General features: G+C 41.1%; 1 protein-coding gene across 7 annotated transcripts in view; it reads left to right on the top strand.

The window, feature by feature from the left end:
• Window positions 1-12,684, top strand: part of nid2a (nidogen 2a (osteonidogen)) — a 42,807-nt gene that overhangs the window by 26,109 nt on the left and 4,014 nt on the right. For 4 of the 7 annotated variants that reach the window (XM_084392508.1, XM_084392509.1, XM_084392506.1 and 1 more), the window contains 14 exons: window positions 256-483; window positions 1,118-1,345; window positions 1,894-2,121; window positions 2,452-2,679; window positions 3,313-3,540; window positions 3,873-4,100; window positions 4,432-4,659; window positions 4,989-5,216; window positions 6,085-6,315; window positions 6,501-6,670; window positions 6,758-6,887; window positions 6,968-7,139; window positions 11,880-12,037; window positions 12,222-12,345. In XM_084392508.1, coding sequence (XP_084248634.1) covers window positions 256-483; window positions 1,118-1,345; window positions 1,894-2,121; window positions 2,452-2,679; window positions 3,313-3,540; window positions 3,873-4,100; window positions 4,432-4,659; window positions 4,989-5,216; window positions 6,085-6,315; window positions 6,501-6,670; window positions 6,758-6,887; window positions 6,968-7,139; window positions 11,880-12,037; window positions 12,222-12,345 — 2,809 coding nt within the window. The remainder of the gene's footprint in view (window positions 1-255; window positions 484-1,117; window positions 1,346-1,893; window positions 2,122-2,451; window positions 2,680-3,312; window positions 3,541-3,872; window positions 4,101-4,431; window positions 4,660-4,988; window positions 5,217-6,084; window positions 6,316-6,500; window positions 6,671-6,757; window positions 6,888-6,967; window positions 7,140-11,879; window positions 12,038-12,221; window positions 12,346-12,684) is intronic. The other 3 variants (XM_084392512.1, XM_084392511.1, XM_084392510.1) reach the window with 2 other exon arrangements.

The following is a 12,684-nucleotide window of genomic DNA, read 5'->3' as shown; positions in this document are numbered from 1 at the left end:
AATAAAGCCAAAATATTGCATTAAGGATAAAGCAATAAAATCATAGCCAATTGAATATACAGCTATGGAGTGGGATTTTGGTCCAATGGGATTATACTGTGGATGGGCCTACTTCTCTAAACTATCAAACTTACAAGTTGGGTACCTGGTGAATATAAAAGCTAATACAATCCCATAGAATTACATCACAGGTGAGCCCTTTGCCATATCTAGAGAGCAGAATAACAATCCCTTGTGTACCTCATGTGCATCCAGGTCGTCCCAAGACCCACTGTGAGCAGCACAGAGACAGTCTTCAGAGTGGAAATGATGGTGTTCCTCTGGTGGGAGCCTTCATCCCTGAGTGTGATGAGGAGGGTCAGTACAGGCCTCAGCAGTGCCACAGGTCCACAGGTCACTGCTGGTGTGTGGACAGTAGGGGGCAGGAGAGAGCGGGAACCCGAACTCCACCTGGAACCCCGAGAATAAACTGTGACGAGCCTGGTAAGAGTGCTGTACGCGGCCACCTCGTCCTCACAAGTCCTACGTTTCTAGTGTCAAGCAATTTTTCAGGCTTGAATAAAACCAAAATATTGTATTAAGTGATAAAATCACAGCCAATTGAATATACAGCTATGGAGTGGGATTTTGGTCTAATGGGATTCTACTGTGAATGGGGCTGCTTCTCTAAGCAATCAGTCTTACAAGTTGGTACTTGGTGAATGATATAAAAGCTAATAAAATCCCATAGACTTTCATTACAGCTGGGGCTTTAAAGCGTGGTATACTTCATTTTCCACGTTCCCCTCCGTCTCGCACACAGTCGAGAGCGTGAGCCTTTAAAGTATACTCCTTTTGGCGTGAGCGCAGAAAAACCTTTGCACTATCTACTGGTTTACAAACTCTCAAGTCACTCACTTATGCGCTGTTGTATGCGCACCGTCCGCGCAGTCACAAAAATTGGGTTGCATGCGGACAGTGTGCGCAGACATCAGCGGACCCTCCTGATGATGAAAGTTACATAAAAGCGGACTGTGCGAGGACCGTCGGGGAACATGGACGGCTGAAGTATACACTGGGCTTTAGCCATATCTAGAGAGCAGAATAACAATCCCTTGTGTATCTCATGTGTATCCAGGTCGTCCCACGACCCACTGTGAGCAGCACAGAGACAGTCTTCAGAGTGGAAACGATGGTGTTCCTCTGGTGGGAGGCTTCATCCCTCAGTGTGATGAGGAGGGTCAGTACAGGCCTCAGCAGTGTCACGGGTCCACAGGTCACTGCTGGTGTGTCGACAGTAGGGGGCAGGAGAGAGCGGGAACCCGAACTCCACCTGGAACCCCGAGAAGAAACTGTGACGAGCCTGGTAAGAGTGCTGTACACGGCCACCTCGTCCTAACAAGTCCTATGTTTCTAGTGTCAAGAAATTTTTCAGATTTGAATAAAACCAAAACATTGCATTATGGATTAAGCAATACAATCACAGCCAATTGAATATACAGCTATGGAGTGGGATTTTGGCCCAATGGGATTATACTGTGGATGGGGCTGCTTCTCTAAGCTATCAAACTTACAATTTGGTACTTGGTGAATGATATAAAAGCTAATAACATCCCATAGACTTTCATTACATGTGGGGCCTTAAGGCGCAGGTATACTTCATTTTCCACGTTCCGCTCCGTCTTGCACACAGACGAGAGCGTGAGCCTTTAAAGTATACTCCTTTTGCCGTGAGCGCAGAAACACACATTCAGCGCGTGTGCACTATCTAGTGGTTTTCAAACACTCAAGTCACTCATTTATGCGCTGTTGTATGCGCACCGTCCGCGCGGTCACAAAAATTGGGTTGCATGGCGACAGTGCCATATCTAGAGAGCAGAATAACAATCCCTTGTGTATCTCATGTGTATCCAGGTCGTCCCAAGACCCAGTGTGAGCAGCACAGAGACAGTTTTCAGAGTGGAAACGATGGTGTTCCTCTAGTGGGAGCCTTCATCCCTGAGTGTGATGAGGAGGGTCAGTACAGGCGTCAGCAGTGCCACGGGTCCACAGGTCACTGCTGGTGTGTGGACAGTAGGGGGCAGGAGAGAGCGGGAACCCGAACTCCACCTGGAACCCCGAGAAGAAACTGTGACGAGCCTGGTAAGAGTGCTGTACCGCGGATACCTCGTCCTCACAAGTCCTGTGTTTCTAGTGTCAAGAAATTTTTCAGATTTGAATAAAACCAAAACATTGCATTATGGATTAAGCAATACAATCACAGCCAATTGAATATACAGCTATGGAGTGGGATTTTGGCCCAATGGGATTATACTGTGGATGGGGCTGCTTCTCTAAGCTATCAAATTTACAAGTTGGGTACCTGGTAAATATAAAAGATAATAAAATCCCATAGACTTACATCACAGGTGAGCCCTTTGCCATATCTAGAGAGCAGAATAACAATCCCTTGTGTACCTCATGTGCATCCAGGTCGTCCCACGACCCACTGTGAGCAGCACAGAGACAGTCTTCAGAGTGGAAACGATGGTGTTCCTCTGGTGGGAGGCTTCATCCCTCAGTGTGATGAGGAGGGTCAGTACAGGCCTCAGCAGTGCCACGGGTCCACAGGTCACTGCTGGTGTGTGGACAGTAGGGGGCAGGAGAGAGCAGGAACCCGAACTCCACCTGGAACCCCGAGAAGAAACTGTGACGAGCCTGGTAAGAGTGCTGTACGCGGCTACCTCGTCCTAACAAGTCCTACGTTTCTAGTGTCAAGCAATTTTTCAGGCCAGAATAAAACCAAAATATTGTATTAAGCGATAAAATCACAGCCAATTGAATACACAGCTATGGAGTGTGATTTTGGTCTAATGGGATTATCCTGTGAATGGGGCTGCTTCTCTAAGCAATCAATCTTACAATTTGGTACTTGGTGAATGATATAAAAGCTAATAAAATCCCATAGACTTTCATTACATGTGGGGCCTTAAGGCGCAGGTATACTTCATTTTCCACGTTCCGCTCCGTCTTGCACACAGTCGAGAGCGTGAGCCTTTAAAGTATACTCCTTTTGCCGTGAGCGCAGAAAGACACGTGCACTATCTAGTGGTTTTCAAACACTCAAGTCCCTCAAATATCCACTGTTGTATGCGCACCGTTCACGCAGTCACAAAATTGGGTTGCACGCGGACAGTGTGCGCAGACATCAGCGGACCCTCCTGATGATGAAAGTTACGTCATGCGAACTGTGCGAGGACCATCGGGGAACATGGACGGCTGAAGTATACTTTGGGCTTTAGCCATATCTAGAGAGCAGAATAACAATCCCTTGTGTATCTCATGTACATCCAGGTCGTCTCAAGACCCAGTGTGAGCAGCACAGAGACAGTCTTCAGAGTGGAAACGGTGGTGTTCCTCTGGTGGGAGGCTTCATCCCTCAGTGTGATGAGGAGGGTCAGTACAGGCCTCAGCAGTGCCACGGGTCCACAGGTCACTGCTGGTGTGTGGACAGTAGGGGGCAGGAGAGAGCGGGAACCCGAACTCCACCTGGAACCCCGAGAAGAAACTGTGACGAGCCTGGTAAGAGTGCTGTACCGCGGCCACCTCGTCCTAACAAGTCCTATGTTTCTAGTGTCAAGAAATTTTTCAGATTTGAATAAAACCAAAACATTGCATTATGGATTAAGCAATACAATCACAGCCAATTGAATATACAGCTATGGAGTGGGATTTTGGTCAAATGGGATTATACTGTGGATGGGGCTACTTCTCTAAACTATCAAACTTACAAGTTGGTACAGGGTGAATATTAAAGCTAGTAATAAAATCCCATAGACTTACATCACAGGTGAGCCCTTTGCCATATCTAGAGAGCAGAATAACAATCCCTTGTGTACCTCATGTGTATCCAGGTCGTCCCAAGACCCACTGTGAGCAGCACAGAGACAGTCTTCAGAGTGGAAACGATGGTGTTCCTCTAGTGGGAGCCTTCATCCCTGAGTGTGATGAGGAGGGTCAGTACAGGCCTCAGCAGTGTCACGGGTCCACAGGTCACTGCTGGTGTGTGGACAGTAGGGGGCAGGAGAGAGCAGGAACCCGAACTCCACCTGGAACCCCGAGAAGAAACTGTGACGAGCCTGGTAAGAGTGCTGTACCCGCCACCTCATCCTAACAAGTCCTAAGTTTCCAGTGTCAAGCAATTTTTCAGGCCAGAATAACACCAAAATATTGCATTATGGATTAAGCAATACAATCACAGCCAATTGAATATGCAGCCATGGAGTGGGATTTTGGTCAAATGGGATTATACTGTGGATGGGGCTGCTTCTCTAAGCTATCAAACTTACAAGTTGGGTACCTGGTGAATATTAAAGCTAGTAATAAAATCCCATAGACTTACATCACAGGGGGGCCCTTTGCCATATCTAGAGAGCAGAATAACAATCCCTTGTGTATCTCATGTGCATCCAGGTCGTCCCAAGACCCACTGTGAGCAGCACAGAGACAGTCTTCAAAGTGGAAACGATGGTGTTCCTCTGGTGGGAGGCTTCATCCCTCAGTGTGATGAGGAGGGTCAGTACAGGCCTCAGCAGTGCCACGGGTCCACAGGTCACTGCTGGTGTGTGGACAGTAGGGGGCAGGAGAGAGCGGGAACCCGAACTCCACCTGGAACCCCGAGAAGAAACTGTGACGAGCCTGGTAAGAGTGCTGTACCGCGGCCACCTTGTCCTCACAAGTCCTAAGTTTCTAGTGTCAAGCAATTTTTCAGGCTTGAATAACACCAAAATATTGCATTTAGGATAAAGCAATAAAATCATAGCCAATTGAATATACAGCTATGCAATGGGATTTTGGTCCAATGGGACAATACTGTGGATGGGGCTGCTTCTCTAAGCAATCAAACTTACAAGTTGGTACCTGGTGAATATAAAAGCTATCAGAATCCCATAGACTTACATCACAGGTGGGCCGTTTGCCATATCTAGAGAGCAGAATAACAATCCCTTGTGTACCTCATGTGTATCCAGGTCGTCCCAAGACCCAGTGTGAGCAGCACAGAGACAGTCTTCAGAGTGGAAACGATGGTGTTCCTCTGGTGGGAGGCTTCATCCCTCAGTGTGATGAGGAGGGTCAGTACAGGCCTCAGCAGTGCCACGGGTCCACAGGTCACTGCTGGTGTGTGGACAATAGGGGGCAGGAGAGAGCGGGAACCCGAACTCCACCTGGAACCCCGAGAAGAAACTGTGACGAGCCTGGTAAGAGTGCTGTACGCGGCCACCTCGTGTGTGCAAGTCCTAAGTTTCCAGTGTCAAGCAATTTTTCAGGCCAGAATAAAACCTCTAATTTCTAATATACAGCTATATGGAGTGGGATTTTAGTCTTATGGGGTTATACGGTGGAAGGTTCTGCTTCTCTAAGCAATCAAACCTTCGAGTTGGTACCTGGTGAATGATATGATAGCTAATAAAATCCCATTGACTTGCACTACAGGTGCGGCCTTAGTCATATCAGCAGTTGCATTAAAAACACTTGCACAGCAATATGAACTATTTTTCAGAAATGTAATGCCAAGATAATGTAACACAAAGTATAGTCTTATAAATGTACATACATTTAAAAAAAAAAATGAAATAGAACTGCATAGCAACGCCCTGGCAACCATCCACCATAAACTAGCATCATGGCGCCAACTTTTGCATAGGCTACGCATCTAAAACACGTCTGACATGGTCTCCATCCAGTGTCTGGTGTTATAATTGTAATATTGCTTGCAAATTATGGGCTTTCTACTTTGCTAAGCAGTTTCTTATCATGTGTAAGCAATCACTATAATCTGTAGCAGAGCTCAGAGAGTCCAGCGTGTGTCTCGAGATTACAGAGCATTAGGAAAATATGAGCACTTTCGTCCATGTCAACACTGCCAGTGAATGTGTCCTCACCACAGTTAAAAATGCCTCCTCTCAATGTTTTGTGGCCAAAAATGAAACTTGCGAAGAAGTAAAAAAAAACTTTCAAAATTAGATGTTAAATGGAAAATGGATAGAAAATAAGCAAACATATTGGTACTATATCTTATTTTAGATTTTTTTAATATGTTCGTGGTTTCCCCTCTGATTTACCCAGTGATAGTGCCTCCAACCCAGCGTCCAGAGACCGTCTGTGAGCGCTGGAGAGCCAGTCTGATGCAGCAATATGGAGGCCAGCCGAATTCCCAGTCCTATCTACCTCAGTGTGACTCTTCCGGCGAGTTCAACCCGGTTCAGTGCTATGGAGACAGCAGCTACTGCTGGTGTGTGGACCGAAACGGACGGGAAGTACCAGGAACCCGCTCACATGACGCTGTGAAACCTGCCTGTGAGTGTCGCTCGCTGTGAAATGTACACTAATTATGTGTCTCCATGCTTGAACAAGAAGAGTTATGATGCTTCTGTAGTGGTTGAATATATTATTATTATTATGAATAATCTGTATATTCATAACAAGAGGCGGCAAAATGATTTCTTTTTCAAAGCTAAAACAATCAATCTTCTACCGTCTAGGTATACCTACTGTGGCCCCTCCCACCATGCGCCCTCTGCCACGCCCAGATGTGACCCCGCCTCCAGCAGGCACGTTCTTGCTCTATGCCCAGGGTCAACAGATTGGAGTCTTGCCTCTCAATGGCACACAGATGGACAAGCAGAGATCTTCAGTGCTGCTTGCTCTACATGTGAGACTTGCACAATATTGAATTAAAATACTTAAGTCTGTGGCTTTTGAGAAAAGTATACTAATTCAGTCCTGTTTACGCTTTCAGGGCTCAATAGTGGTCGGGATTGATTACGATTGCAGAGAAAGGAAAGTTTACTGGACAGATCTGGCAGGACGGACAATCAATCGAGCCAGTCTGGAGCCAGGATCAGAATCTGAGATTATCATCAATACAGGTATGTTTATTTTGCTAGAAAAAAATCTATGATTTATGTAATGGAATGGAATATCTTTTATATTATATAATCTTTTCCAGCTCTGACGAGTCCAGAAGGTCTTGCTGTAGATGTGGCCCGTAGGAGACTGTTTTGGGTGGACAGCACACCAGACAAGATCGAAACAGCAAACCTTGATGGAAGTGACAGACGTGTTCTGTTCGAAAAAGACTTAGTAAATCCCAGAGCCATCATTGTGGACTCCCCTACAGGGTATGTGCTAATCTTGCTTAAAGATGATCTTAAAGATATCTAAAACCAATACCAGAAGAACACTAATGCTTCTCATTTGATGCTTTGATATGTATATATATACAGTGCGTGCAGAATTATTAGGCACGTTGATTTTCTGATCATATTTTTTTCTAGGCACATTTTACCAATTCCAAACCACATTAATCGTAATAACTACTATTCATTTTGTATTTAATCATTTATAAGTGATATATAATTGTTCATGAAGGCTGGAAATGAAAAACGGCTTTAATTCAGGTGTGCAGAATTATTAGGCAAAGAAGAATTCATCTTCTAGAATACATTTTAATAAGTTTTGGGAGTTTATTTTTAGTCCATCTCCTACCCTGAAGTCCGTTTTGCAGAGATGGACTAAAAATGAACTCCCAAAACTTAATGTCAGATTCTGGAAGATGAATTCTTCAAACAGTGGTAGAAGAGGATGTGGTGCTGGTCCTTCAAGAGTCGCTCTCAATCTGTCTGTCTATAAAGCCTATAATAAACCAGTCTTCATGTATTTCACAACACTTCAGCTTGTGATTCTTATTAAGAGGGGGTCATTTTTTAGGATTCTTTACCTAACCTAAGTCTCTGAGACCCTGACACCTTGCTCTTCTGGAGACTCCAGGTAGGTTGCAGTTCTGGAAAATGGTGGCGCTGGAGACTGAAGGGTTCCTGATGTTTTCACACTTAATTCTTCACCTTAATTCTTAATTCTTTTGCAGTTAACATGTGTCTTTTCTTCTCCACCTGTTTTTGTCTGACCCTGCTGACCCAATGAGCATTTCACTGTCCAATGGTCATGCCTTAACTGCAATTTCTAGTATTGCATTAGTATTGTATCCTTCTCATGGGCATTTAATAATTTTTGACTTTTCAGTCTTTGTTAAATCTCTTTTTTGGCTTATTTTATCTGTAAAAGAAAACATGCCTAATAATTCTGCACACCTGAATTAAAGGCGTTTTTCATTTCCAGCCTTCATGAACAATTATATATCACTTATAAATGATTAAATACAAAATTAATAGTAGTTATTAAGATTAATATGGTTTGGAATTGGCAAAATGTTCAATAAAATATGATCAGAAAATCAACATGCCTAATAATTCTGCACGCACTGTATATATATATATATGTCTGTATGTATGTACTGTATATACAGTACCGGTCAAAAGTTTGGAAACATTACTATTTTTAATGTTTTTGAAAGAAGTCTCTTATGCTCAGCAAGGCTGCATTTATTTGATCAAAATATTGTGAAATGTTATTACAATAAAAAAAAAGGTTATCTATTTGAATATACTTTAAAGTATAATTTACTTCTGTGATGCAAATCTGTATTTTCAGCATCATTACTCCAGTCTCCAGTGTCACATGATCCTTCAGAAATTATTATAATATGCTGATTTATTATCAATGTTGGAAACAGTTGTGCTGCTTAATATTTTTCAGGATTCTTTGATGAATAAAAAGTCAAAAAAAGAACAACGTTTATTTAAAATAGAAATCTTTCGTAACAATATATACAATTCTTTTTTTGAAAGAAAATAATACTTTTATTTAGCAAGGATGTATTAAATTGCTTACAAAATATTATAGTAAAGATTTATATTGTTAGAAAAGATTTCAATTTAAATAAATGCTGTTCTTTTCCACTTTTTTGTCTTGAGCGTGCTGGATCACTCCGACTGCATCATTATCAGGGGCATCTCTGCTTAATTAATCCAATAATTGGCTGATTTAATGAACCATCATTTCCCCTCCATCTCCAACTTCCCATGTTTCCTTTACAAGAATGCTCCAAAACCAAAAATCTGTTGGTATTGTGCAAGTGCGATTGAGGGGAAGCGAGAGAGGGAGGAGGTCAGGACGTGCATGGGAGGCAGAGAAAATAAGAGGGCAAGGCTACAAATTGGCCCAGATGTTAGTGTTGCTTCAGTGTCTGGCCTGGCTCTCGGGTCTCAGGGGAGGCAGGCAACGTGTGGGCCAGCAACTCCACAAACAGGGCCATCTGCAACATCTGGAGCAACTGAACTAGTGTGGAGGACAGGAGATATAACACAAACCTCATGGGCCATGAGAATAGCTGCAAATGTGTGTTTGTGTTTGTTGGTGCTGCGATTCGCGCTACATGCTAGTTTGTTTGCGCCGTAACGCATAATAGTCTGCATGCTTGAGGTGATGGTTCCGATTAACATGCTATCTGGGTTGAAGTCTGATTCATCAGTTGAGAATTTTACAAAACAAATATTTAATCACTCAAGCAGTATGCAGTCTGCGTTGTTCGCTGCTCCTCTTATAAATATCCCTTAAATCATTTTTTACCACAAATGCTGTGAAATTGTAATTTGATGCTTAGAAATCCTCTGGGAGGGACATAAGTTACATAATTTACGGTTATAAATCTTTTTTTGCCCAGTGAGTGATTCAGCATTAAAAATAGTGCAGGCTAGTTTTTATTAGTTTCATATGCCATGATTTAAAACATCTTGTTTAAATCAATGCTAAATAGTGCAGAACAGTTTTGTATGTTTCCTGATTTCGCAAAATATGAATTGCAACTCTTGAAAAAACTCAAACTGTGAGCCATTTTGCCTCCCATGTGTATATCTCAATCTAATGCATGTTATTTCAAGCTTTGACTTTACTAATTTGATCAAACTGTTAAACCTATATGTTAAATATGAGAGAAATTAGACTTGCACATGCAAGCACGCTCAATTATTAGTAATAGTTATTATTATTATCAATGATGCTGCTGAATATTTTTGTGGAAACCGTAATACAATGTTAAATTTTTTAACACACACACGCACACACACAAACACACACACACACACACACACACACACACACACACACACACACACACACACATATTTTATTATATGCGGATGATATAGTCTTGTTGGCTGAGTCTGAGTCTGAATTACAGAAAATGTTAAATGTGGTTAATCTGTGGTGTTTTAAATGGCGATTAGCTATAAATCAAAGCAAAACACACGTAATGCATTTTAGAAAGAAAGGCATTGAAAGAAGTACATATATATTTAGCTATGGCTCAGTCAATTTGGACTATGTTAGTTCATATAAATATTTGGGTTTTGTTCTTGATGATTTTTTGACCTATGAAGTTGGTATTAAGTCACTTGTTGATTCGGGAGGGAGAGCTTTAGGATCAGTTATCAATAAATTAAAAGTATGTAAGGATCTTGGATATTCTACATATACTCGACTTTATGAGGCATGTGTTTCTCCTATATTAAATTATGCTGCAGGGGTGTGGGGCTTGAAAGAGTTCAAAACAGTAGATACTATACAGAATAGAGCCATACGATGTTTTTTGGGGGTTCATAAATTTGCTCCAAACCTAGCAATTCAGGGAGATATGGGCTGGGTACCAGGAGTTGTACAGAGAAAATGCGAAATGATACGATTGTGGAATCGACTAATCAGAATGGCAGAGGATAGAGTAAATAAGAGAGTATTTAGTTGGAGTAAAGCTCATAGGTCTCCATGGGTAAAGGAGATTTATTCTATTTTTGAAGAGGTGGATATGTTGTATATCTATAGAAATAATTTAAGTTGTAATGTCAATTCGCTTAAACATAAGCTGTTAATGGAATATGAAGAAAAATGGTTTGAAAATGTTTTATTAAAGCCAAAATTAAGAACATACATGCATATCAAACAGAATTTTAGTCCAGAATTATATGTTACATCTCGTTTATCTAGAAGTCAGAGATCTTTGGTTGCACAGCTGAGATGTGGGATTTTGCCTTTAGCCATTGAGGTTGGTCGATTCAAAAATACTCCAGAGGAAAATAGATTATGTGTGCTATGTGATCTTGGTGAAGTAGAAAGTGAATCTCATTTCCTTTTGTATTGTACACATTATGATGATCTAAGGGAATCTTTGTTTCTGGAAGTTACACGACAAATTCCAGAAATATTTTGGTATGCTGATGATCAAAAATTATTATGTTTGTTTAAGTATGATGTGTTTAAGCTTGCAAACTTTGTTTCAAAGGCCTGGAAAAGAAGGCAAGCTAGTTTATTTAATTAGATTTAATTTTGTTCTGTGTAGGCTTATGGGCTTATATGGGTGGTTATGTGAATAAATGAGAATACATGTATGTATGATTACATGCATGCATGTATTTGAATAATATGTACTATTATTATTATTAATTCTGTTACTATTATCTGGGGAGCAATGTATTCTATGTACTTTGGATCTGTCTATTTAATGTATATTTTGTACATTTATCGTGTATATTAATCCTCTTGTTTATGTTTTTTGATATTGGTGTCTTGTAAGTCCATGCGGGCTGGGCGTAATCATACGCATGACACAATAATAAAATTTCATTCATTCATTCATTCATTCATTCATTCATATAATAAAATGCTACATTATTAATAAATTATAAATTATAAATGTACATGTACATGTATGAAATATAAATGTAAAATATAAAAAAATATAAATGTATAAATATTAAATATATCTATATTTAAGATTATATTTAACAAAAAAAGTAGTGCAGTCAAATCGATTAATCGCGATTTATCTATATAGATACATACAAACACACACAAATATATTTACAAACATTTATGTATCGTGATTAATCAATTTGACAGAACTAAACAAAAGTCAACCAAAAGTTCCATTGTCATAATGTCCTGACAAGTAAAACTTGATCTTTTCACAGAACCCTTTACTGGACTGACTGGAACCGAGAAGCTCCTAAAATCGAGAGCTCCTCGGTGGATGGACAAAACCGAAGAGTCCTGGTACAGGATGGCATTGGACTGCCCAATGCTTTGGCCTACGACTCCACTACACGCCAGGTCTGCTGGGCCGATGCAGGTATGTGCTAAGCATATGTAGGCTAGTTTTTGTGCAGCAATATTTTGGGGTTTTGACATAAAGTCTGGTCCACTTTGCATCTAATTCTGACCATGTAAATCTGAATTAGATACCACAATAACAGGCAGGGACTGAAAAGCTCATTCAAAATATGTTGATAACCTCTTTTTTGTGTTTTGGGCAGGAACCAAGCGCCTAGAGTGTATATCGCCTAACGGGACAGGGAGACGTGTGGTCCAGAGTAACCTGAACTACCCCTTCAGCATGGTCTCCTTCGCCAATCACTACTATTACACAGACTGGAGGAGGTAAAGCGTAGCACATGCATGTCCAACACAAAATGACCATCAGAATCATAACTACCTATCAGATAGATTTCTATTTATGAATGTTCCTGTATTCAATTTTAAAAAGTGCCATGTTGGCAAGTCCTTCATGCTCGTTTCACTTCATGTTCTGTGTCGCACTAGACTTTGTGCTCCATTAACTTCCATTCATACTAAATACAAGCATTAGAGCAACATGATTTGCAGTGAAACAGGAAACGGAGTAGATAATATAGCTTTATACCCTTTATAAAGTTTATTATTTGTTATTTACAATTTATTAAAAACAGAAGCCCAGAAGTCCTTATTCATATTTATTGT

This window comes from Rutilus rutilus, assembly GCF_951802725.1.
Source record: "Rutilus rutilus genome assembly, chromosome: 21".
In the NCBI taxonomy this organism is placed as follows: Eukaryota; Metazoa; Chordata; class Actinopteri; order Cypriniformes; family Leuciscidae; genus Rutilus; species Rutilus rutilus.
Note: the sequence above shows the minus strand (reverse complement) of the source record. Positions and strands in the feature narration are given on the sequence as shown.